The sequence below is a fragment of the Nerophis lumbriciformis genome, linkage group LG09 (assembly GCF_033978685.3).
Source record: "Nerophis lumbriciformis linkage group LG09, RoL_Nlum_v2.1, whole genome shotgun sequence".
NCBI classification, from domain to species: Eukaryota; Metazoa; Chordata; class Actinopteri; order Syngnathiformes; family Syngnathidae; genus Nerophis; species Nerophis lumbriciformis.
In genome coordinates, this window is record NC_084556.2 from 23724325 (window position 1) to 23750000 (window position 25676).

Sequence of the window (25676 nt, forward strand, 5' to 3'; positions counted from 1 at the left end):
AACTCCTCTTTGTCTGGCGTCTTCTCTTACACTGTGATGATAACAACAATAAAAACAACAAGATAAATTACGCTAATAATAATGAAAATAAAAGAATGTATGAGTTTTAATCATTAACAATTAATTTATCATACCAATGTCAAATGAATAACATTACCCAAATAGTAATATGTTTTTATTACTATTATAAATGTTATAATAAACTTATCACATTAAATCCACAGTAATGACCACAATTTTGATGATAGATGTGTCAATATAATTGTAATTGTTGATTTCAATTGTCGTGAATGTAGTTATAAACTTTTTAATATTAATAATGTATTAATATTGATAAACACAATGGCAACAGCCATAATAATACTTATTCTACATATACATATATATGTATATATATATATATATATATATATATATACATATATATGTATGTGTATACATATACATATATACATATATACACATAAATATATATATATATATATATATATATATATATATATATATATATATATATATATATATATATATATATATATATATAAATATATATATATGATTTAAGAAATATTTACAATTTGTTCTAACAATATTTTTGTAATAATGGAATGCAAGCAGAAATACTTCCAGTTTAATTAACTTCATGTTTATTGTGCCCATTACACCAATTCTTACACAAATACAGTACATTCTTAATAAGGAATGACTAATTAAAAAATTATTGTGGGTTTTTTTGGGAGAGTCATCAAATCTCACCAACTGTCAGTAAATTCTTAAGTAAGATGAGAGTCACGTGATTTAGATTATAAAACCATGAACTTGACAAAGCTGACCTGCTTGTAGAAATATGATGGAAGCTATATAGCTTGTTTATTGTGTTTGTATATGATCAGTTCACCAATATTAGCACACAAACATGGAATTAGGCACTTTTCTTTTTTTTAATGTTCCCATCCCTCACAGTCAGTGCTCCTCAGCTGCAGTTTGGAGGCGTGGCAGAGTAAAGTGCGTCACAGCTCAACCTTGTTTGTTCCCGCTCTGACTCAGCCTGCCTTTTAGCTGCATTAATGCAGTTGGCGGAACAGTCAGAAAGATGGAAGCGTATATCTGCATCTGATCCTGACCATCTTTGACTTACAGCTTTCGTACGTGCAGAAACGGTCACAGATATTAGGAATTGTGGCTGGAGGGATGGACTTAAATGTCCTCCATAATGCAAAGTGGACTTTTTAAAAGATTGTATAATGTGGATTTGTGCCAGGCTTCTTTCTTATGAACCAGATGGGGAAAGCTTTAAAAAGCAAGCTTCGCTACACATCTTAAAATAAAACCCTAAACTCTGCAAACCATCTGTCAGCCAGTTTTAAGTTTGGTTTACATCAGCTAGCATGTTGATAATACATTATGTGACCATATGTGATGCAAAATACTGATGGAAAATTACTAATTTTGTTGTTGTTGCTGTTTTTAGTTTTCTTGTTTTATCTTATTTTTTTGGAGAGCTCTCAAACAATATCATTTTTAAATCAGAATAATTATGTTTAAAGTTTGATTAATCACAACAAATTACTAGCTTTCATAATCTAAATTAAATTTAACCCTCAGGGGACAAATATTGACTTTTCTGTCCTTTCAATACATGTTTTTTTTATAATACATGATTTTTCTCAATGTTGTTTTTGTCCAATTATTTCACGGATGTTGAACAATATCAAACAGGACATAAACCTTTTTTTTTTCCCTTAAATTTTTTTTTTATTTAACTTTTTTGATTAAATATTTCCATCAACTTTAGCCCTAAACTACAATATTAAACATTTCATGTTTTACTTTTAACCCTTTGAAGGCCCGTTGATGAAATATTGTCACAGTTTTCAATGAATATACATTTGCCTTCAAAAGGGTTAATATTTTGAAAAAGGCCTTACATTACATGTTTAATCATTTTTTTTAGGCCTGAATGTATTGAAAAATGTTAGCATAAAAAGTAACAATTTAAAAAATCCAAACTGTTAATTAGCCCAGTTTGGCTTTGAGTATATTTGACACAAATGCAATTATTGTCAGATTGTCATACAGGAACATTTTTAAAAAAAATTCTCAAATGAACGTCATGTATTTGCTCAAAACTGAAGAATTTTGAAGTAAAATTTGCCAACGAGCGCACCAGTAGTGAGTCTCCTCATCTTTGCGCTGGCATATGATATGATCACTAATCGTGTCAGGTAAAAATTATTACGATCCAGGACTTTTGGGAGGGGCTTAGTGTTCCTGCCTGCTTGGTCGCCCTTCTCTCCCTCTTTGTTTGCAGGTCCCACACCTGCACCTGATTCTCCTAATCAGCTGCATGGATATCAGCTGGGAGCTCCAGAATGCCACTCTGTTTGGCTGTTGGCTGGAGCCTACTTTAGTCTTGTTTTGCACATTTATGTTGGCTTTGTCTTTTGTTTAACATACTTTCTTTCAGTTACATGTTATACTCCTTTTGTTATATTAAATATTATCTTTGCATGTTTTACTTCAGTTTTGTCTAGCCCTAACACCATCTACAGTTAAAGGGGAACTGCACTTTTTTTGGGGAATTTTGCGTATCATTCACAATCCTTATGTAAGACAAGCACACATGTATTGTCTTCTTTTAAAGCATCCTAACTCGTAAATAAATGTTAGCAACGGTCAGCAAACAATGGAGCCAATAGGAGTTGCTCGATTCCGCCCAGGGCCGGCCCGTGGCATAGGCCGTATAGGCAAATGCTAAGGGCGCTGTCCATCAGGGGGCGCCACGCCAGTGCCACAAATGTTGGAGAGAAGAAAAAAAAAGTTGTTACTATTATTTCTAAATACAAAAAATAATCCCACGTTAATTAAAATGCAAAGTAAAGCCTATTTAATAGAAATATTATTTGTTACAACATTACGCCCCCGGCAACACTAAATTGGCCCTAGTGTGTGAATGTGAGTGTGAATGTTGTCTGTCTATCTGTGTTGGCCCTGCGATGAGGTGGCGACTTGTCCAGGGTGTACCCCGCCTTCCGCCCGATTGTAGCTGAGATAGGCTCCAGCGCCCCCCGCGACCCCAAAAGGGAATAAGCGGTAGAAAATGGATGGATGGGATGGGTAGTACGCCGGTCTCATACACACGCTGTGTGTGTTTGAGCCCCGCTCGGAGCAGTAGGAAAAAACAACGTCACGATCACTAGACGTAGCTGAGTTGTTTGTGATTGACAGCTATGAACACCAATCATTGCATTCTCCCATCAAAATCGGGGGCCCGGTAAGCCCGTGCATTAAAACGGCCTTGGGCGAAATAGATGACTTCTATTAACTTCATTGTTAGCCACCTCATAATTGCTGTGTTTTACTCATTAGAATGCATAAAAAAGACATATGTGTACTTGTCTTGCATAGTAGGGATTGTGAATGATAGGCAAAATTTAATATTTTAAAAGTGCTGTACCCCGTTAAGGTAAAGTTTAAAGAAATTGTTTGATTTATCTGATTAATGCGATCATGTTTGCTTGTTCTTTGATGGACTGAATTACCTCAGGGTTAGTTATATTTTGTGATGAAGTTATACTCAGCATGGTATATGATAGAGTTTTAGTTTGGTTAAGCAGCATCGCGGTCAAATCCATTCAAAAGGCCATATGGATAATTGCTATTAATTTTGCATCGCTTCGAACGCTGTCATCGTGACAGATTTACAGCTGTATTTCCAAAATGACCGTACTATTTCAGTGTTGTAACCAAAAATGTTCCCTAAATATGTAATGTCTAAACATGTGTTTTTTCATAGTTTTTGCGCATTCATTGTGTTTTGTTGACTCTTTCTATTGTTGCCGAAGTGACTTGGCAGTTATAAATTGGCTTCACTCCGGTAGGAAATGTCCAACATTTTTATTTTCCAATTGGACCTATCAAATTTTTTTTTTTTTACTTTTTCCAATAAACTTAAAGGGGAACTGCACTTTTTGTTTTCATTTTGGCAATAGTTCACAATCCTAATGAGAGACAAGAAAACAAAGTTTTTTTTTTTTTTTTTTTTCCATTCTAATTTGTAAAAATTGTCTCGTTCTAGGTGGCTAGCAATGCAGCGAATAGGAGCAATCAATTCTGCCTGTCAATCTCTTTAAAAATGCATCCAAAAACAGCCAACAATACGGTAACCTGTATAATAACCAAACTGTAGCAACATTGTTATTGTAAGAGTGAACACTGAGGAACTATTTTTCTAGCGTAGTAACGCATCATCTTGCAACGGCATTTGCTGTAAACTAGCTACGGCAAGAGGTAAGCTAGCTTTTGCTTCAGCAGCTGAATCGCGTTTTGAGTTTGTAATACACAACACAATTCGATAAGACACCAATCTGTACTGACTGAAAAAAATGAACGATCACATTATAGTACCTAGATAATATTAGCCCACATTTCATGTTTTGTTTGTACACAGGTAGCTCAACAGTGTATGTAGTTGTAATAATACGCAGGATGATCAATATTAGTGACTCACTCGATGGACAGTCGTTCGTTTGGTCCAGCTGGCCGGGGACGTTTCCAGTTGATTTTGGGTAAGCAATCCATTTCTGTCGGCATAGATTGGCTCCAATTTCCACATTTGCAGCGTCCAAGTCACGCCGACCTCACTCTCTCGGCTTCCGTCAGCTCCAACGTTTCACCCTCTGTTTGTCCTTGCTTCTATAACCAGCAATTCATCTGCCGTGTATTCAGGTTAAAAAAGATAAGGTTGTGAATCCTCATTTCTCCAAAGATAGTCGTTGGCTGTTACCAAGTCTACCATGATCAGAACACACTCGCATTTGTTTCCGGGAGTAGGAAGACACATATGGAAACGAAAATAAATGCGCTGAGGATAGAAGATCCAATAATGCATAAAATGACCAAAACACGGTAAATGTTAAACATATTACATATTGTTATGAACGTGTCTGTTACTACATTATATATAGACTTGCAGTGTGTATACAAAACGTTTATGGAGGGTTTTGAAGTTTTTTTAAAGGGCTTTGAAGGCTACAAAAGTGACTCTATTAGCCCCGCTTTTAAGCGTTTTATCGTTAGAATCCTAAAAAAAAGACTGTGAACAAAATTACAAAAAAAGTGCAGTTCCCCTTTAAGACATTTTGTAGAATCCTAACAGATGACTATTGAACAAATTAGATTGAACTGAATTGTAGTTGTCAATGTAATCTGTTTATTGTTGATATGATAGTATTTAAAATAAATCAAAATCCTTAAATAACTTGTAAAATATTAACAATCTAATTATAAACTAACTAATTTTTTTGTTGGTTGTATCTTTTATGCACACACTCCGGCTCCCTCCCATAGACAAATCAACTTCTGGTCGCCAAGAGTAATATGGGATGCCCTCGTTTACAAAGTAAGAATTATTATAAATTCAATAATTTCATACCTAGAATATCAAGACCAACTTTCTAAAAATGTTTTAGACGTTAAATAACACCTACAGAGTCATCTTTACAAGCAGCAAACTTCAAATTGTAGTCAGCCCTCGAAGCGACGTGTGATGATTAGTTTTTATTGTTTTACAAATGTTTTTAGATTTTAGCTCAATGCTTTCATGATGGTTTGTATGTTGTATGTATTTGTTCCTTGCCTTACTGTTGTACCTTGTTTTTACTGTTGTACTTCGTTTTTACTGTTGCACCTTATTTTTTACTGTTGTACCTCGTTTTACTGTTGAACCTTGTTTTTTAATGACTACTGCTGTAAACCAAATTGCCCCTCGGGGACAATAAAGATTTTCTAAGTCTAAGTCTATGGCCCCGAGCGTGTTACACAAATAATATCAAAAGGCCAAAATGGGCCCACACAAACAAAGAACAAAGGTCATTTTAAGAAATTTGTATCTTTTATTTTTAAAAAAGCTAGACACTACGTATAAAAGACAAGTCACAGAGCTAAGTTCTCCCACCTACAGTAGAAAGTTACACGTATGTGTGGACTAATGCAACGCTTAGGAAGTCAGACTGAGATCCATCCACTAAATAAATCTAAAAAATGGTTGTTGTAAATCAGCTGATTTGGGCACACCGTAAACATGACACTTTGTGAATCCAGTTGTTTGGTTCGGAGCCACAGATCAAGCAAGAAAACCCAAACTACTTTGTAGTTGCATCCCGTTTTGTTTGTTCAGAAAAACATGGCGGTGCTGGCACAGATGGAGCATTCCTAAATAAAAATGATGACCTTTCTTCTATTATCTTCATTACTAAGCTGCCGCATGGAGAAGATAAAATGTGCAAAATATTTCACGGTCGATACATGAAACAGCGACCCGAGTCGGATAGGATGGAAAAATAAATACCTCTGTGCTGATACATGAGTCCCTTTGAGAGGAAGCCTTCATGAAGACCTCCATTGTGGAGGTGTACAAATACAAACAGGATGCAGACATTCTAAGAAAAAAAACAACTAAATTAATGCCATTAAAGTGGAACAAGGGGAAGACATAATATTTACAAGTTCTTCTTCGCCGTGATAGTTTGTGAATGACAGGTGGAGAAGGCAAGAGCAGGAAGTGACGAAAAAAGGTCTTCAGATGGGATGTTTGGGAAGAGACAGGAAAATGAGCACCGTGGTTCTTTGGTGGCCAGTGAAGGATGAAGAGCAGAGGAAGAAGAGTACCAGTAAGGCCGAGGTGGGGGAGGAGGTCCATGATGACCAGCAGCTGGCAGCCAGGCAGGCAAAAAAGCACCTTGGCTACATGTTAGCACCGTCTAACAGTCTCAAGTTTAAAAATTCCTTGATCATATTTATATATAATATAAGATTTATTCTATACACACCTGTACACAAAAAACAACAAAAGAATCCCTGCAGTGTGGTTGAGCGTTTTGTAGTTTAGTTTTTGTTTAGGTTCAGTGGCCCCAGCCCATTAGGTGGCTGACACGAGCTTTCTCCGTCATGCGGCGTACTCGTCCTGAGCGAGACCTGCCCAGGTTAATGCGGTCTTCCTTGGACCCCCGACCATCGTCATCAGACTCGTCCTGGTACACGACTGTCCTGCGGCCTCGGTTGCGAGTGTTCACCTGGCGAGAACTTCCTGGGCCTTTTGATGAAACTGCTGCGCTGTCCTCCTCCTCTTCTTCCTCCGCTGGTTCCTCCTCCTCTTCCAGCTCCTCCTCTTCTTCATCTTCCTCTTGCTGATCTGGTTTTACATTTCCCGGTGGTAGCTGCTCCTCTTCTTCATCCTCCTCCTCTTCTTCTTCTTCTTCTTCTTCCTCTTCTTCATTGTCCTCCTCTACGGGCTGCTGCACTCGTGCTTTCTTAGCACCCTTCAAGATGTCTTCTTCTTCTTTATGTTTCCTCTTCCCTGAGGTGGTCAGCCTGCCCTTCAGGGAGATACGCAGCGACAGGCATGGCGCTTTGCTGTAGTCGTGATCGCCGCCTTCCACGTATTTGTCCCCCTCGCCGTCCGAGCTGCTCTCGCTGTCAGTCGATGATGAGGACGACGACGAAGATGAGGACACGGAGGATGACCTCGACGATGAGCTGTTGGACCGGGACTCCTCCCTGTCATCATCAGATTGAGGCGGGTCTGGATGGTGGCGCTGCTCGGAAACGATCATCTGCGGCAGCTTGAGCTTGAAACCTGTAACAGTTGTTGACAGTTAGCAACATTGAACGCTAATGAACATGAACATCAAACCCTTCAAGAGAGGAGAAACGCACACCAATGCATTTGTATACTCAAACGCCCAAACGTCGCGACCATCATTAAAGATAAAGAGGATGCCTTTAAGCATGGTAAAAGATGGTAAGGATAGGGATGGTAAAATGATTCCCGGGCGCGGCACCACTGCTGCCCACTGCTCCCCTCACCTCCCAGGGGGTGAACAAGGGGATGGGTCAAATGCAGAGGACAAATTTCACCACACCTAGTGTGTGTGTGTGAGACAATCATCGGTACTTTAACTTATCTTAACTTTCACATTTGAATCTTGGGTACCTGGGAATCGATAACGGTACTAATTTTCGGTACCTATGTGTGTGTTCATGTGTTAATAAATGCTAATTATTTAATAATAAATTCTCATTTTCTGATGTAACATTTGAAAATAAGCTGATTACGATAACTGTGCTGTCCAGTTGTCATATATTGTTTTGTTATTACTAGGGATGTCCGATAATGGCTTTTTGCCGATATCCGATATTGTCCAACTCTTTAATTACCGATACTGATATCAACAGATACCGATATCAACCGATATTGATATATACAGTCGTGGAATCAACACATTATTATGCCTAATTTGGACAACCAGGTATGGTGAAGATAAGGTCCTTCTTTTAGAAATTAATAAAATAAAATAAGATAAATAAATTGAAAACAATTTCTTGACTAAAAAAGAAAGTAAAACAATATAAAAACAGTTACATAGAAACTAGTAATTAATGAAAATGAGTCAAATTAACTGTCATAGGTTAGTACTATTAGTGGACCAGCAGCACGCACAATTATGTGTGTTTACGGACTGTATCCCTTGCAGACTGTATTGATATATATTGGTATATAATGTAGGAAACAGAATATTAATAACAGAAAGAAACAACCCTTTTGTGTGAATGAGTGTAAATGGGGGAGAGAGTTTTTTTGGGTTGGTGCACTAATTGTAAGTGTATCTTGTGTTTTTTATGTTGATTTAATAAAATAAAAAATAAAAAAATATAAAAAAAACGATACCGACAATAAAAAAAACGATACCGATAATTTCCGGTATTACATTTTAAAGCATTTATTTAACATCTCTAGTTATTACATTTCTGTGTCTCATTTGCAAGTATTATATAGTAGACTTTGCATGCAGTTGCAATTCCAAGACATTAGATGGCAGTAGTGTAGCGACTACGGTGGGTTGCCCATCAATGAAGCAGTCTTTGCTATTAATCTGACTGTGCCAGTCTAGTCTTTTGTTGTGCACTACAAAGTGTTTATACTGTAGATATTGTACTTATTATACACCAGCTGTTTGATTGTAACATGCACCTTCGTTGTAGTTTTTTCATTACCAAATTTAAAAGTCTTGAAATCGCCACATAAAATTGCAAATGCTAACCAGTAGCATTTATATAGCGGAGCCAATGTAAATTAGCATCAAGCTAGCACATTTTGGAAAGGTGGAGCCTTACTTTACGTTTGAGCGTTTTCTGTCAGATATACTTGTGCTGCTTGAGTGCTAGTTTCGCTGCTAAGTGTTCGAACCGGTAACGAGTATGCAACTGGACGCGATGTCACAGGCAACATAAGGTACTGAAATATGGTAATGTTTGATTTTACATTAATTCATACCTGGTAGTATCGACAACATTTTGGTCAGTACCAAATGCAGTACTCATTGGAGGGAATTGTTGTCTCTTTTATATTAGTTTCATTTAATTGCTGTATTTAGTGTTTTTAATACTGTATTTTATGTCCATCTGTACAGTGTGAGTGGATTAAGTGTTACATTAGGTACGACTTCCGACTTGCACTAAAATTCGTCTCACAACACATCGAACAGAAATTTTTTATAACATGAGGATGCGTTGTACTACAACATGACACCGTAAATAGACCCATTCTTCATACAAATGACCCCTTAGTGTTTAAAATGTTATGTCCACAGTGTATATCGATGTCGACTCAAACGGGCACTTAACAATAAGAAGAACACAGTAAACCGGAACTTAATGAGTTGGTGGACATTAGGGGTGCTACGATACAGGGAACCCACAGTACGGTACCTCGGCTTTTGGTCCACGGTAGGCCTGAGCCAATAAATAAATCAATTAATCGAATGATAAATGAAAATAAACTTGATAACTTTGCCGATATAGATAAATTGCCATGTCTGTAGTACCAGTATGGGGAGATTATATATATATATATATATATATATATATATATATATATATATATATATATACACACACATATATATGTATATATATATATATATATGTATATATGGGGCAGCGCGGTGGAAGATGGGTTAGTGCATCTGCCTCACAATACGAAGGTCCTGAGTAGTCTTGGGTTTAATCCCGGGCTCGGGATCTTTCTGTGTGGAGTTTGCATGTCCTCCCCGTGACTGCGTGGGTTCCCTCCGGGTACTCCGGCTTCCTCCCACCTCCAAAGACATGCACCTGGGGATAGGTTGATTGGCAACACTAAATTGGCCCTAGTGTGTGAATGTGAGTGTGAATGTTGTCTGTCTATCTGTGTTGGCCCTGCGATGAGGTGGCGACTTGTCCAGGGTGTACCCCGCCTTCCGCCCGATTGTAGCTGAGATAGGCTCCAGCGCCCCCCGCGACCCCGAAGGGAATAAGCGGTAGAAAATGGATGGATATATATATATATACCGGTACACATATATATAAATAATTCCCCCCCCTCATTATTATGCTATTATGATATCATAGTACGGTATGTCTTTTATTATGAACGGGTAAAAGGTTTGTAGGGCTGAATCAAGGTGAAGCTTCTTGTACCTGATTTTTTGGAGAGCTTTTTGCGATTTTGCTGGTTTCTGTTCTCATTACTTGTCTCTGAACTGGGAGAAGAAGGCTGGTTGTCGTCGTCGTCGTCTTCTGTTGCTACATTGCTGCTTTCCTGGGCTAAAGCAACAAGACAATGTTATCCCAAGCCACACAAATTGTTTTATATTGGACAGACAGTGATTCAAAGAGGCCGTTTGTTTTAAATATAACACAAATAAATGACTTCATACCCTGATGAGGTTTCCGAGCACGATTCTTCACTGATGTCTGGGATTTTTTGGGCTGCAACACAGTGTCTGACTTGTGCTTCTTTTTGGAGCTGAACATTTGAAAACAGAGGGGAGATGACATTTATATATATCAGCTGAAGATTCAATGGCCCCAAACAAACACAGCCAGAATTTTGGAAACGTCATGTTTTGCAGTGAAATGCAGTACTGAGTACTGCTCACACTGCAAAACTATAATTTATGTCAAAAACAGGAACAGGAACGTTCAAAGTTAGACCAGTTTCTTATCCTAACATGTACCAACTCTGAAAGATAAAAGATTTTTTACAGATTTGACTAACTATAAACTGCACCGGTAAAGTAAAAAAATTGTTTTTATATATTAGCCGCATCGGAGTATAAAGTGCACATTTATGTGTCGTGATATGAGATACTTCCATAGAAATATTTTGTAAATGTTTATTTACATACCATAATTGTTTCCATATGGTGCCTGTAACACGGCAGTAAAATAGCTGATAAAACAAAACAGAAAAGTCATTGATGTCTTTATTCATTCGTCATTAAATGAATAAGATTTTCTCCTTTTTTGATAAGGTTCAAGATGTTTGTCAAGATTCTTCTTTCTTGTAATTTGTGAACATTTTGAGTTTGAACAGTTTCTTAAAGGTGGATCCTTTTAGTACATTGTTTGATTTATTTGTTTAATCCTTTCCATAATTCAGCCATTAGTAAAAGAAAAATCCATAAATTAGCCACATCTTTGAATTAGCCGCAGAGTTCAAAAATTGGGATAAAAGTAGCGGCTTATAGTCCGGCATATATAATACCTTATAAACCATGCTATGTCCATGTTGATCTGGCTATAAAATAGTATTTTGAATTTAAAAAAAATAGTTGTTTTATATTTGAGGGCCAAGAGATGTATACATGCAAACCAACAGGTGGAGCCAGATGACTTCTCCCAACACAAGTCAGAGCTTTTCTTCCTATTGCTCACACACATTCAAGTACAGTCACAAGTCAATGCAGCAGTCATCAGACAACTGTAAATGGCTAAATAATATGATGTTCTTTATTCATTGTAATCTAGCAGATATCTAATTTACCGATATTCAGAATGTGTCTTTGATTTTGACTTAAAAAATCTCCATGAAACACACCTTGTCTTATATTTAGGCCAATACAGTAAGTGAAACAACAATCAAATTTGACATGCCAAAACATCATTTTGTTTCATGCGTTTTTGGCATGTCAAATGTTGTTGTTGTGGTTGTAGGAGATTATATTCTTATTTTAATTACAGTGGTACTTTAAGAGTGCCCCAAATTTGAAAGTGCTTCTAGATAAGAGCTGCCTTTTGGCTAATTGTTATGCTTTGAGTTGCAAGCAAAAACTTTAGTTATGAGAATCCCCACCATCAGTTGGCCTAGTAAATGCCTAACTGAACCCCGTAAAATCCGCCCAAAACATTAGCTTATAGCTCGTGACAGACATCACTTTGTTTTCCAACCACGGAAAGGAAGAAAGGGAGTGTGAAAGACAGTACTGAACAGAAGAAGTGAATGATATTGGTTGAATTTAGGAATTTATTAAAAACCGGATTGCGCGTGTTGTCAACTTGGTGAGGCAGTTGGGGCATTTTGCTGCTTGTATGCACCATGCTGAGGTAGAATGAGTCTAATATCTAATAATATCTTATAGGTGGACAATTATTTGTGAAAATATGCAAAAGCTGCTGTAGCTGTGTTTGATGGAGAAGCAGCGGTAAGGAGATACAGTAGAAATCCATTCTCTCAGGTAAATACTGTACATTGTTATCACATTATTTCATAAAACTACCATAGTTGTTAGTACATTATATTGTTTTTATACATATTTGTTTCCTAAAGTAAGTTTTTCTTCCTAAAATGCATTTTACATGTCTGAACTGTGCTGCTTGAGGGGCAATGCACCAACTAAATTGATTTCAATTCATTTTTAATGGGAGTGTTTATTTCAGCACTGTCGCAGAACCAATAAAGCTTGTAAGTTGATGTACCACTATAAAGGATTACTTGGCTTAATTTAGGTAATACAATATGTCCCAATGATTTAAATATATTTTCATAGTACCGTACAATAAAATAGCCAATTCTCACGCAAATGATCTACAATTTTAACAAGGTGTAAACATTTCTGGGTTCAGGGTGAAAAATTACATTCACACGCAATAAAAAAGCATTTTTGTGCAAAATAAACATTTGTGATGCTTTGTAAAAATCGATTTTAGTTATACTATAATTACAGAATTATTGACTTAACTTTAATTTATATATTTGACCATGTTTATGGAATTTTGATAAATAAATATTTTGCTTTTCAACATGACTGAAACAATATGATTATTTTATTTAATTTGTCTCATTTGTTTATTTCACCTTGTATATCTCAGATTTAACACGTACAGTAATGATAAGCAAACTGTTTTTGCAGTGTAGTTTGATTCGTTTTACAATTTGGTGCTGAGCAAACATTTGCGTATTGTTGTGTTGTTTATAATATGTTGCACAATGTCAGCAGCAGTGGAGTAAAGAGCAAAGTATTGTGGGGTCTGAGTTTATACCTCATAGTTGACGAGCTGCGTCCATTGTGCAAACTATTCCTGTAACTCTCTCTTTGACGAGTTCGTCGTTCGTTTTGAATGGCAGACTTGTAGTCAGAAATGATGGAGATTATGTTCTTTTCAAAGAAGGCAGACAAGCTGAGAGTCATGGTGTAGATCTAAACAGAAAGACAACAAAACATTCAGAAAATACTTCATTCAGACATCTTAAAAACAAGTTTTCCGTCTTTACCTGGGATTTCTTGTTAGGTGTATAAGCTTTGGAGTTGCTAAAAATAAGGCGGACATCTTTGGCAAACTCAATCGGGTTCTCATAATTCCCAGCGACTAGGGTCTCAGACACAGTACCCAGATCCATGGGTGTGTCAATGATGTCTCGATAGTCCTGAATAAAGGAGATCATTTAAGTTGAATTTGTTATCATTGTGTGAAACTACAAGATGTTCCTGCTGATTGTTTTACCAAATACTCCAAGAGATCCACCGGCTGTCTAAACGGCTGAGAATCAGGGGAGGAGATCATCTTACGCAGCAGCTTTCGACATTGACCCTGCCACAGTCTCGCATCTAAAACCACGCCACGCTTTTTAGGGTTGCTTTCCTGAAATCGAGGAAAGGACATCTTTGTCACTGGAAATAATTCCCTAAATACTAATGTTTTTTTTAAGTTTCCTGGCGACTTGAGGATAAAGATGAATCGTTTTGTCTCACCCGATGTCCTGTGGATGTACCTGGAGTGTCAGAATCCACATCCAACTCTACCTCCTGCGGAGGAACATATAAAAGCATTATACAAATGTTTTTTACTCTCGTCTAATGATGGGTATTGTTTACATTTAAACTGATAACTGTGGCAAATCAGTACTTTTCAAACAAAAAATTAAAATAGACACATTTATATGGAATTGTGCAACATGCAAGTACTAATTTGAATAATTCAATCATATAAATACAGTGAAACCTCGATTGAACCTTATTGTAAAAACTTCTCTATTTACAAACCACAGCCCGAACAAAAATATGCTTTGATGTACAAACCTCGTTTCTGCATACAAACCGTTTCATGTCTTGCAGTGCGGCCATTTTGTGCCCAGCAACATGTTCAATATGGGCGGACATATCAATCTCCGGTGCTTATCGTTTGTCAGCTTAGAGTTGAAGGTGTTACCTACTGTGCGCAGTGCTACTTTGTGTGCTTATTAATTGTTTTTTTTAGCCTTTTAAAAGCATTGTTTTAGTTTTGCTAGCTTAATAGGAGTCCAAAAAAAGCAATGGACAAGCAATGTGTGGTTTTGAAACATTAATTTTACCTACCTCCCTTGTCACCCTGCATTCCGCTGCACGCCAAGAAAATTAACCGACAAGGTAAAGTGAAATAATAACATTTCTTCCTACTCAGTGTAGCCAGTTAGAGTTTTATGATCTCAAACTAAGTGCATCACAGGGCTAAATACACCGCGTGGGATGGTAAAATATGGACTTTAGTTGAGGTTGGAACCCATTATTCATGTTTACATTGTTATGGGGAACTTTTCTTCAATATACAAATATTTTTTATTTACAACCAATTAATTTTGTAAATTGAAGCTTCACTGTAAAATTATAACTAGGTATTAATTCAATAATGTGAAAAAAAAAAACATCCACAACTAAGTGTCATAATTAGAGCAGTAGGTGAATGAATGCCCCTTGCTGGCCGTGACCATGACTGATGCATATAGTGGAAGCAGCGAAATGAAAGTGAAAACAGCTGTTGTCGTGTTCAGGTCGGCACTAAAAAAAAGAGCGTCCGACTTTATGTGCCTCTGTCATTTCTTACGAGACGATATTTACACAATATCAGGTGGCCGAGTCTACGTCCATTTAGCACTGAAATGAGGCAACGATAGCTACTTTTTTTCTTGGTGTGGGTACAACCGATTACAAACCCCGTTTCCATATGAGTTGGGAAATTGTGTTAGATGTAAATATAAACAGAATACAAATCCTTTTCAACCCATATTCAATTGAATGCACTACAAAGACAAGATATTTGATGTTCAAACTCATAGACTTTTTTTTTTTTTTTGCAAATAATAATTAACTTACAATTTCATGGCTGCAACACATGCCAAAGTAGTTGGGAAAGGGCATGTTCATCACTGTGTTCCATGGCCTTTCCTTTTAACAACACTCAGTAAACGTTTGGGAACTGAGGAGACACATTTTTTAAGCTTCTCAGGTGGAATTATTTCCCATTCTTGCTTGATGTACAGCTTAAGTTGTTCAACAGTTTTCATCATGGTATTTTAGGCTTCTTAATGCGCCACACATTTTCAATGGGAGACAGGTCTGGACTACAGGCAGGCCAGTCTAGTACCCGCACTCTTTTACTATGAAGCCACGTTGATGTAACACGTGGCTTGGCATTATCTTGCTGAAATAAGCAGGGGCGTCCATGGTAACGTTGCTTGGATGGCAACATATGTTGCTCGAAAACCTGTATGTACCTTTCAGCATTAATGGCGCCTTCACAGATGTGTAAGTTACCCATGCCTTGGGCACTAATACACCCCCATACCATCACAGATGCTGGCTTTTCAACTTTGCGCCTATAACAATCCGGATGGTTCTTTTCCTCTTTGGTCCGGAGGACACGACGTCCAAAGTTTCCAAAAACAATTTGAAATGTGGACTCGTCAGACCACAGAACACTTTTCCACTTTGTATCAGTCCATCTTAGATGAGCTCAGGCCCAGCGAAGCCGACGGCGTTTCTGGGTGTTGTTGATAAATGGTTTTCGCCTTGCATAGGAGAGTTTTAACTTGCACTTACAGATGTAGCGACCAACTGTAGTTACTGACAGTGGGTTTCTGAAGTGTTCCTGAGCCCATGTGGTGATATCCTTTACACACTGATGTCGCTTGTTGATGCAGTACAGCCTGAGGGATCGAAGGTCACGGGCTTAGCTGCTTACGTGCAGTGATTTCTCCAGATTCTCTGAACCCTTTAAAGATATTACGGACCGTAGATGGTGAAATCCCTAAATTCCTTGCAATAGCTGGTTGACAAAGGTTTTTCTTAAACTGTTCAACAATTTGCTCACGCATTTGTTGAGAAAGTGGTGACCCTTGCCCCATCCTTTTTTGTGAATGACTGAGCATTTCATGGAATCTACTTTTATACCCAATCATGGCACCAACCGGTTCCCAATTTGCCTGTTCACCTGTGGGATGTTCCAAATAAGTGCTTGATGAGCATTCCTCAACTTTATCAGTATTTATTGCCACCTTTCCCAACTTCTTTGTCACGTGTTGCTGTCATCAAATTCTAAAGTTAATTATTATTTGCAAAAAAAAAATGTTTATCAGTTTGAACATCAAATATGTTGTCTTTGTAGCATATTCAACTGAATATGGGTTGAAAATGATTTTCAAATCATTGTATTCCGTTTATATTTACATCTAACACAATTTCCCAACTTATATGGAAACAGGGTTTGTATGTCGGTACCGGTGCCATTATGGAACCAAGTTTTGGTACCCATCCTTATCCCAGTCCAAATGTCTCACCTCATCTTCTCCACTGCTGACCTCACACTTGAGTTTATGATAAAGATTCAAGATGTCTGTGCAGCTCTGGTCTCTGGAACCAAAGAAGAGTGTTACCGTTACCACAATGTCGTATTCGTTAAGCAGTCCAAGCTAGAACCTTCATTAAAACACACAAACACTTCAGTACAGCAGCCAAAACTGGAGATTCAGAGTTGCTGATGGGCTAAAGAAGATATGTAAACTTGTTACCCGATGTAGTGGAGGAGAACATCGGTCACCACTTTGGCTGCTGCTACAATTGGGCTCTGGGGTTCGTTGAATGTGCGGGCGTTGTGTTCAATGTAGCGCACTTCCCACATCAGAGCGGAGATGCGTCTTGAACAGAGAAGAGTAACAGCCTGTCTGTATTGGTGGATTCAGAGTGTGTCTAAGATTTCTGCTGAACTTGCGGTAAACGCTCTACCTGTAGAAACGGTTCTCCAGGCGTTTGTGGATTGTGCTAATGTCAGTGGGGTAAGCCACCACAGTGCAGTACAGAGGATACTGTTGTAGATTTACAGGTAAAGCAAATGCCTTTGCTACATCTGTGGAACAAACAAAACAAATCAAACATGTAAGTAAGTTTCCTGCATATAATACATAATCTATTCTATTCTATCCTTTAAACTCCTTATGGGACTCACCCAGTGTAAGCAGCTGATCGATGCCATGGATGATTCTCTCACATTCTTCATCGCGTATGTGAGCTCCCCACTCTCCTTCTTGAGGCTCGTAGAGCAGAGCTTTGAGCTCCTCCTCTGCCACCTCCACACCATCACCCACCTGGTCAGGTAATGCAGCTGGAAGCATTAAGGAAATGTCAAAGACAGTAGCTGAATGATGTGGTGTGAATGTGTTTGCCTATACTGTATACAAAGAATAGATAACACTGACATAACTAAAACATTTTGTACAAGACATCTGCTCTATATTTTTTTCCATTTTTACTTATGTTGATTTTATCAGGACTGGCAAATCTGTGCACGCTATGTAGCTGATCATTCTTTCTTATATGCCTCTTTTGTATTCCCGTCTCTGGTGCGTCCTCTATGACGAATGAAATGATTGAATGAACATCCATCAATCCATCCATTTTCTACCGCTTATTCCCTTTGGGGTCGCGGGGGGCGCTGGAGCCTATCTCAGCTACAATCGGGCGGAAGGCGGTGTACACCCTGGACAAGTCGCCACCTCATCGCAGGGCCAACACAGATAGACAGACAACATTCACACTCACATTCACACACTAGGGCCAATTTAGTGTTGCCAATCAACCTATCCCCAGGTGCATGTCTTTGGAGGGGGGAGGAAGCCGTTTAACATAATATTATTTACCTTTATTGAAAATTCAATAGTGTTTCCCATCTTTTTTGTCAAAGAATTGGTCATTTATTTGGCCCCACGTTGGCCTATTTTGCAGCCACACTCAATACTAAAAGCACAGAGACTGAGTCACCAACTCATGGGATTCTTTGTTTAGGCACTGTTTCATTCTGCTGAATGATACATGGGCAAACAGACTAGTTTGTTGTACAATACCGATATGGTGTATGAGAACTGGGGCAAATGTTTTGGTGAACATTTTCCTCCAAGATTAAATTGAGTCGTCCAAAAACCAAGAAACAACGGTGTGGCGTAATTGAGAGGTATTTATTTGGAAGCAATATAATAAAAATACTTGGACACACTCGCATACTGACTTAAATAGTTTTTTTTACTTTCGTCTGGCACTGTTTGTCCAACTGCTTTATTACCACTGACCTTCCTCAGGAATAGGTTCCATGTCCCAAGGACTCATTTTCTCCTGCTCACCATTATCCCACCTGATAAGACAAAGACAATTCCACGACAAAGACAACAGATTTAATAGAATTGTATTGAGACTTGATTAGCTAACAACAATATTAGCATCAATTTATAACAGTTGAGATTCCGGAAAACCAAGTAATCTGTAATTACTTGACTGCAAAGCACTGAAAAAGGCTGTCTGGATAATCCAGCTGTAAAGGTTCTTGGTCTTCCACCGAACCAAACCACCAGGCGTCATCAATGATGCTGCGGAATCGCATACCTGTATACAAAAAAAAGAGGAAAAAAGGATAGCACCCTCTCAAAGTACATTAACTAGCTGAAAAACTGCAGACTTTCTTACCTGGTTGCCAGTTGTGCTCTTTAGCCTCATTGTAGAACTGCTGCAATACCATGAAATCTATGACATCAGGCATGTCATGATACCTTTATTGGAGACGGAAGTGGTGAGTGAGCAAATAGATTTGAGTTACTGTGATTTATGTCTGACTGTATATTTACGCTCACTTTAAGGAGAAAGAGTCATTCGTCATTTTCCCTGAGACTGGGTCCAAAAATGCCAGTTTTAGACAGCAGAGAGTGGGAGGTCCCACTTCATATTTAAGTCCGACCACCTTCACCGATTCCTGGTCCTGCAATAATCAGGAGAAAGTGGATTAATTTAGATTCATCTTGATTAAATATAATTACAGTTTAATTTATATCTCATTTTGCATGAGCATAGAGACACAAGATATAAGGGAATATACTGTATATGTGGGTTAATTCAACACCTCTCACATCATTTTGATGTACGCAAATAAGTTGAGTTTTAATTCTAAATGATGTCTTTACATGCTTTAACAATCTGCGATAACTTACAAGAGTGCAGAATGAATAGTTGGCACCTCCTAAAAAGTAAAAATACACCATATTGGCTTATAAAATGAAGAGTCTCACCCTGAGGTTGAGTTTATTCCATGGTTGCTTCTGAGGGTTGATACTGTAAGCTTTGGCCCTACGGACCGCTCGAACGTAGGCCTGATGGCCCTGCTTGAAGTAGATAAGCTGAAGAAAGACAAGAGCTCACACCATTAACACTAATAACACCCAAAGCAAACTGAGGATTATGTCACAATATTCATTGGTATCTTTAAGGTCACTGTGTTCATTTTCTACCTCATCTCCCATTTGCGGTACAAACGGAGAGCGGTGTGGGATGGTCTCCATTACCCATAAAGGTGGAAGCCACGCCTCGGCATCAAGTCCACCCAGAGAGGTTGTGGGTTTCTGAGAATAAAAGCAGTGTTTATTTATATACAAATTTGTTTACATCGAGGCGAAGAATTCTCCAACTAACTTGTTTGGTCTCCTTGGGCTTTTTCTTCTTCTCCACACTTTCCTTCTTTCTTGTCTCCTTTTCCTGGTCATCACCTTCCTCCTCCTCAGAACTGCTGTAACTTGAGGGCTGGACAAGCCTCCTGCTTGATCGCTTCGGGGGCTGCAGGTTGATCCCTGCATCGGCGGTCCAATCTGAATACTCGCTGGAGGAGTCACTACGAATGGAGAGACAGCCATTTGTCATGTCTCAAACAAGAACTGTATTAGCAGCACTCCAGAAAAAGACGACCCTCACCTGGAGCTACTTTCACTCTGCCACTGAGCTTCACTCTCAGAGGACGCATCACTGGCATCTGCTTGCTCTACTGCCTGATAACACAGACAGAAATTATACATATATGACGGATGAAAGGATTACAGTAGACTGCCTCGTAGTCATCCATCCATTTTCATTAACTTTAGAATTTGATGCCAGCAACACGTGACAAAGAAGTTGGGAAAGGTGGCAATAAATACTGATAAAGTTGAGGAATGCTCATCAAACACTTATTTGGAACATCCCACAGGTGTGCAGGCTAATTGGGAAGAGGAGGGTGCCATGATTGGGTATAAAAACAGTTTCCCAAAAAATGCTCAGTCTTTCACAAGAAAGGATGGGGCGAGGAACACCCCTTTGTCCACAACTGCGTGAGCAAAAAGTCAAACAGTTTAAGAACAACGTTTCTCAAAGTGCAATTGCAAGACATTTAGGGATTTCAACATCTACGGTCCATAATATCATCAAAAGGTTCAGAGAATCTGGAGAAATCACTCCACGTAAGCGGCATGGCCAGAAACCAACATTGAATGACCGTGACCTTCGATCCCTCAGACGGCACTGTATCAAAAACCGACATCAATCTCTAAAGGATATCACCACATGGGCTCAGGAACACTTCAGAAAACCACTGTCACTAAATACAGTTCGTCGCTACATTTGTAAGTGCAAGTTAAAGCTCTACTATGCAAAGCGAAAGCCATTTATCAACAACATCCAGAAACGCATCCGGCTTCTCTGGGCCTGAGATCATCTAAGATGGACTCATGCAAAGTGGAAAAGTGTTCTGTGGTCTGACGAGTCCACATTTCAAATTGTTTTTGGAAATATTCGACATCGTGTCATCCGGACCAAAGGGGAAGCAAACCATCCAGACTGTTATCGACGCAAAGTTCAAAAGCCAGCATCTGTGATGGTATGGGGGTGCATTAGTGCCCAAGGCATGGGTAACTTACACATCTGTGAAGGCACCATTAATGCTGAAAGGTACATGCAGGTTTTGGAACAACATATGCTGCCATCTAAGCGCCGTCTTTTTCATGGACGCCCCTGCTTATTTCAGCAAGACATTGCAAAGCCACATTCAGCACGTGTTACAATAGCATGGCTTCGTAAAAAAGAGTGCGGGTACTTTCCTGGCCCACCTGCAGTCCAGACCTGTCTCCCATCGAAAATGTGTGGCGCATTATGAAGCGTAAAATACAACAGCGGAGACCCCGGACTGTTGAACGACTGAAGCTCTACATAAAACAAGAATGGGAAAGAATTCCACTTTCAAAGCTCCAACAATTAGTTTCCTCAGTTCCCAATCGTTTATTGAGTGTTGTTAAAAGAAAAGGTGATGTAACACAGTGGTGAACATGCCCTTTCCCAACTACTTTGGCACGTGTTGCAGCCATGAAATTCTCAGTTAATTATTATTTGCAAAAAAAATAAAGTTTATGAGTTTGAACATCAAATATCTTGTCTTTGTAGTGTATTCAATTGAATATGGGTTGAAAAAGATTTGCAAATCATTGTATTCCGTTTATATTTACATCTAACACAATTTCCCAACTCATATGGAAACGGGGTTTGTAAATGCCGAAGCAACTATTTCCACATCAACACCGTAGGACATATACTATTTGATATGCAGCTCATTTTTATGTGACACGTATTGAAATAACTTGTGTGACATCATGTTTTAAACTATTGTAGTGGTGTTCTGTACAAAAAGAGCACTTTAATTTAGTGTTGTTTTGATAAGTCATCTTAGTGACACCATGCACAAAAGTGCACTAATAACTTGTTTTAAAATGTCTCTGACAATCTTGCACTTTCTGTTTTGGAAATGACATGAATGTTTGTGTCACTACTTAATAACTGTTTAATAAATACAGTTTTGGTAAATTGACTTAGTTGTGATTTCCCTCTCTGCATGAAAGTTTAAAATGAGCATATATTAATGCAGTATGAATAAGAATGTTTTAATGTAGACACATAGAATCTTCATACTGGTGATTATATGTATCAAGTGTTCATTCAAGGCTAAGGCAAAATATCGAGATATATATTGTGTATCGCGATATGGCCTAAAAATATCGAGATATTAAAAAAAGGCCATATCGCCCAGCCCTAATTCAACGTGAGGCCATCTAGAAGGCCTTACTGACACCAACTCGTGATCTGATTGGCTATCACAACTGTCTGTCACTGTATGTCCCCGTTCACTTACAGTGCACAGACGCCCGCATTGTTGATTCTGAAGGCCTCGAGCAGATTTGGTACAGCATGGCAAAATAAGCTAGCTGAATTCTGATTGGATACAAACTGTAACTTAAAAACAACAGCACTGGAACAAACAGAATATGACATGAAGATAATGTGAATACTTTTAGATATTTAGAGAAAGTAAATTAAAAAATAATTTTCATCTTTAATTATGATCATGATTTCTGGTAATGTTAGGCCAGCAGAGAAGGCCTAGCTGGCCCTGACGGCACAGCACTGTCTATATGTCGTATAAGGCCTAATGTTCAACTCTTTGGATAAAAGAAAAGAAAATGTATCATTTCCTTACTTACTGTATATAAATAAACAATCTTAATCTTTATAAGAGTTGTATTTAAGTATTTTTATGTCATTACATTTTATGTTGCCTACAATTTAAGAAAAGTTTAATTCTTAGATTACTGCATTTTTAAATGGTACAAAAATTAAATCATTATTTGGAACCTACGTCTCTCTCACTGTCGGAGTCTACGTGGTTGTCAGAAGTACGTTCATGGCCACTCCTATTCCGTTGAGGCTGGACTTGAGCAGAGCGTGTCTGATATGTGTGGTGCTTCGGCTTTTTCTTTGTCGACCGCAGGGTGCGCAGGCGTGTTAATGGTTTTGTCTACAAAGTGCAGAAAGAAAAAACAAAAACCACAGTGAGACAAAAAGTGGTATGGTAAAAATAAGTGGCTGGGTCGGAATGCAAACCTTAGGTGGACAAGTTATGGGTTTTTTTCTCCTCTCTGAGTAGTACAACGAACATTCCATGTCACTCTTGGCTTGTCTGCTTTCCTCCATGGCTCTACAAAAAGGAGAGGGTACCATCCATAAATCATACCTCGAGAAGAACGGTGTTCATACAGCCGAACCTGCTGCGGTCTTACTTTAATATTCCTTGCGGCACCTCATTGACAACTACTCTATGGCTCCATGCCAGCAGGTCTCGCTCAGTGGCCACTTGACTCCGCAGGGAATTATGCTGCATCTGCCACACGCCGTCTACCTGCCCACTCCTGCGAGGACCCACAGTTGGAGAGGATGCAACCACGTCCACTGCATCACCTGTAAAAACAACAATGAGAAAGCTTGTTATAAATTTAATTTATATATTGATAAGCAAAATGAGGTAAATAGTATAGTACGTTTCTGGTCATATCTATTCACTAAACAGCCCTCTGAGGGCAGCCAAAATTGCAATGTGGCCCTCAATAAAAAAAAAAATGTTTTTACACCATACAGCGGTGTGGTTCTCAAATTTTTTCCACCAAGTACTATCTCAGAAAAAACTACCACCATAATGACCAACATTAAAATACAGTAGCATAGTAGGCCTTAGTATTCGTTAAAAACAAGGCCGAGGTTATATTTAATAAGTATATATCAATTATTTTGGTCACTATAACATTACACACAGCTTCAACAGTAACACTGTGTTTGAATATATAGGAAAATAAAATGCTGTACTTTAATCAAGTGATTATTTTGGCGTACCAGCAGATGGAGCCCGCGTACCACTAGATACACCCTAACCACAGTTTGAGAATCACTGACATACATGCATCACAGCTTAATAATATGTCAATGCAAGATGGCAGTGACAATTGAAGAGAGAGGATTCTGGAGGCAAATCTAATATAATAATCACCTACTTTAAAACGGCTTAAGAGGACGTAGGATTTTGCAATGCACTGTGGGGTTTGGTTGCCATTGTTGCTGGACAAAGTTTTTGTTAAATGGCTGTGCTCAACCAGCGGTATTGTGAGAGAGAGCAACAAACTGGATTAAAATGAAAATAAACTGTACGCTATTCCAAAGGCTCACTACCTTAAAAATATATAAAATTGATAGAATTGATCCTTATGAGCACCTCCAATAGACAAAATCTGAGCAAGCTGCTGCACGTATCCTGTATGTTGGTTGTCAACAGAGTCCGTTTTTATACAGGCTGAACATTTCGGAATACTAAGTCGCTAAAGGCTCACGGACAAACCAGGTTTGGGTGTGTAATTTAAGAAAAGAAAGACTGTCGATCTTTCAGAGGTACGGTAAGTCAACAGGACTTGTCACTTTGTTGCGTCTCCTGGAGATATTTGTTGCAAACTATATTTCAAGTCTGAAACACACTGTGCATTAATGTGGAAATATTTAAAGTCTTCTCAGTTATTGAACTATGAATAGAGGTATTGCTTTTTTCACCCCAAATACTGTACGTTGTTCTTAACCCGCAGCTATCTTAGCAACTAATGCTAACAGTCTACTAAATGCAACTTGTGCAACAGAATAAAACATGCTTTGATTCAAACTCACCAACACGTACCAGGTGATGGCATCAAAAGTCATGTTTAATGGTCTCACGGCTGCTGTGCAGGCTATTCGCCGTCTCTGAGAAAAATCTCAACAAATCCTTTTTTTTCCTAAAGCCATCATGACCACGATTAAGGCAGTTAATTATGCCGCACATTCGCACCATATTTTGAACTGGTTAAAGAAAAAAAATTAACTTAAGCACAGAGTCTTGTATTCAAGCGATTCCAAGTCCAGCAAGACCCACAATGCAATGTGTTTCCACATCGCACTTTCAAGCCCTATAGTAAATGTCGATCCGAAATTGAACGTCAGCTAGCAGGGAAGGTTTAGGGATATGAGCATGACATATATCAAAATTAGACATTTTTTTGGCTAATCAATTATTATCTAAATTGTTCTTGCGTTTTGTGAATGGCCAGAGAACATAATCGCCGCGAATGGCGGGGATCAGACTTGCAAATCCAATGAGCAAAACGCACCCTCAGCTTCATCCGCCTGGCGTTCTGCATTCTGACGCTCATTCTGTTCGTCCTGCAACTGTCTGATGATGTTATCCAAAATGTTTTCTCCATTTTCTGCAGTTTGTTGGCCAAGAACCTGCTCAACCAACTCTCCTTCACCTTGGGGAAGAGATTCTATGAGGTGTATTTTTTTAGCAAGTGTGAGGAATTCTCATGAACAAGAAAGCGTGTTTTACTGTTAGCCATGTATCCTAGTTGAGGTATAAGCTGATCC

The 25676-nt window shown here is 38.5% G+C and overlaps 1 protein-coding gene across 1 annotated transcript in view; it reads right to left on the minus strand.

Moving 5' to 3' along the window:
- Positions 1-5871: 5871 nt before the first annotated feature.
- Positions 5872-25676, minus strand: part of brwd3 (bromodomain and WD repeat domain containing 3) — a 30128-nt gene continuing 10323 nt past the window's right edge. The window contains exons 17-40 of the mRNA XM_061962152.1: positions 25639-25676; positions 25421-25561; positions 23519-23696; positions 23343-23436; positions 23098-23256; positions 20355-20428; positions 20079-20274; positions 19898-20008; positions 19679-19786; positions 19247-19371; positions 19083-19165; positions 18890-19001; positions 18692-18753; positions 17575-17730; positions 17355-17475; positions 17141-17266; positions 16910-16982; positions 14070-14123; positions 13822-13959; positions 13592-13744; positions 13360-13517; positions 10755-10843; positions 10516-10641; positions 5872-7636 (exon numbers count right to left, since the gene is read on the minus strand). The exon at positions 25639-25676 is cut by the window's right edge and continues 188 nt beyond it. Of these exons, the coding sequence (XP_061818136.1) occupies positions 6903-7636; positions 10516-10641; positions 10755-10843; positions 13360-13517; positions 13592-13744; positions 13822-13959; positions 14070-14123; positions 16910-16982; positions 17141-17266; positions 17355-17475; positions 17575-17730; positions 18692-18753; positions 18890-19001; positions 19083-19165; positions 19247-19371; positions 19679-19786; positions 19898-20008; positions 20079-20274; positions 20355-20428; positions 23098-23256; positions 23343-23436; positions 23519-23696; positions 25421-25561; positions 25639-25676 (3409 nt within the window). The 3' untranslated portion in view covers positions 5872-6902. The remainder of the gene's footprint in view (positions 7637-10515; positions 10642-10754; positions 10844-13359; positions 13518-13591; positions 13745-13821; positions 13960-14069; positions 14124-16909; positions 16983-17140; positions 17267-17354; positions 17476-17574; positions 17731-18691; positions 18754-18889; positions 19002-19082; positions 19166-19246; positions 19372-19678; positions 19787-19897; positions 20009-20078; positions 20275-20354; positions 20429-23097; positions 23257-23342; positions 23437-23518; positions 23697-25420; positions 25562-25638) is intronic.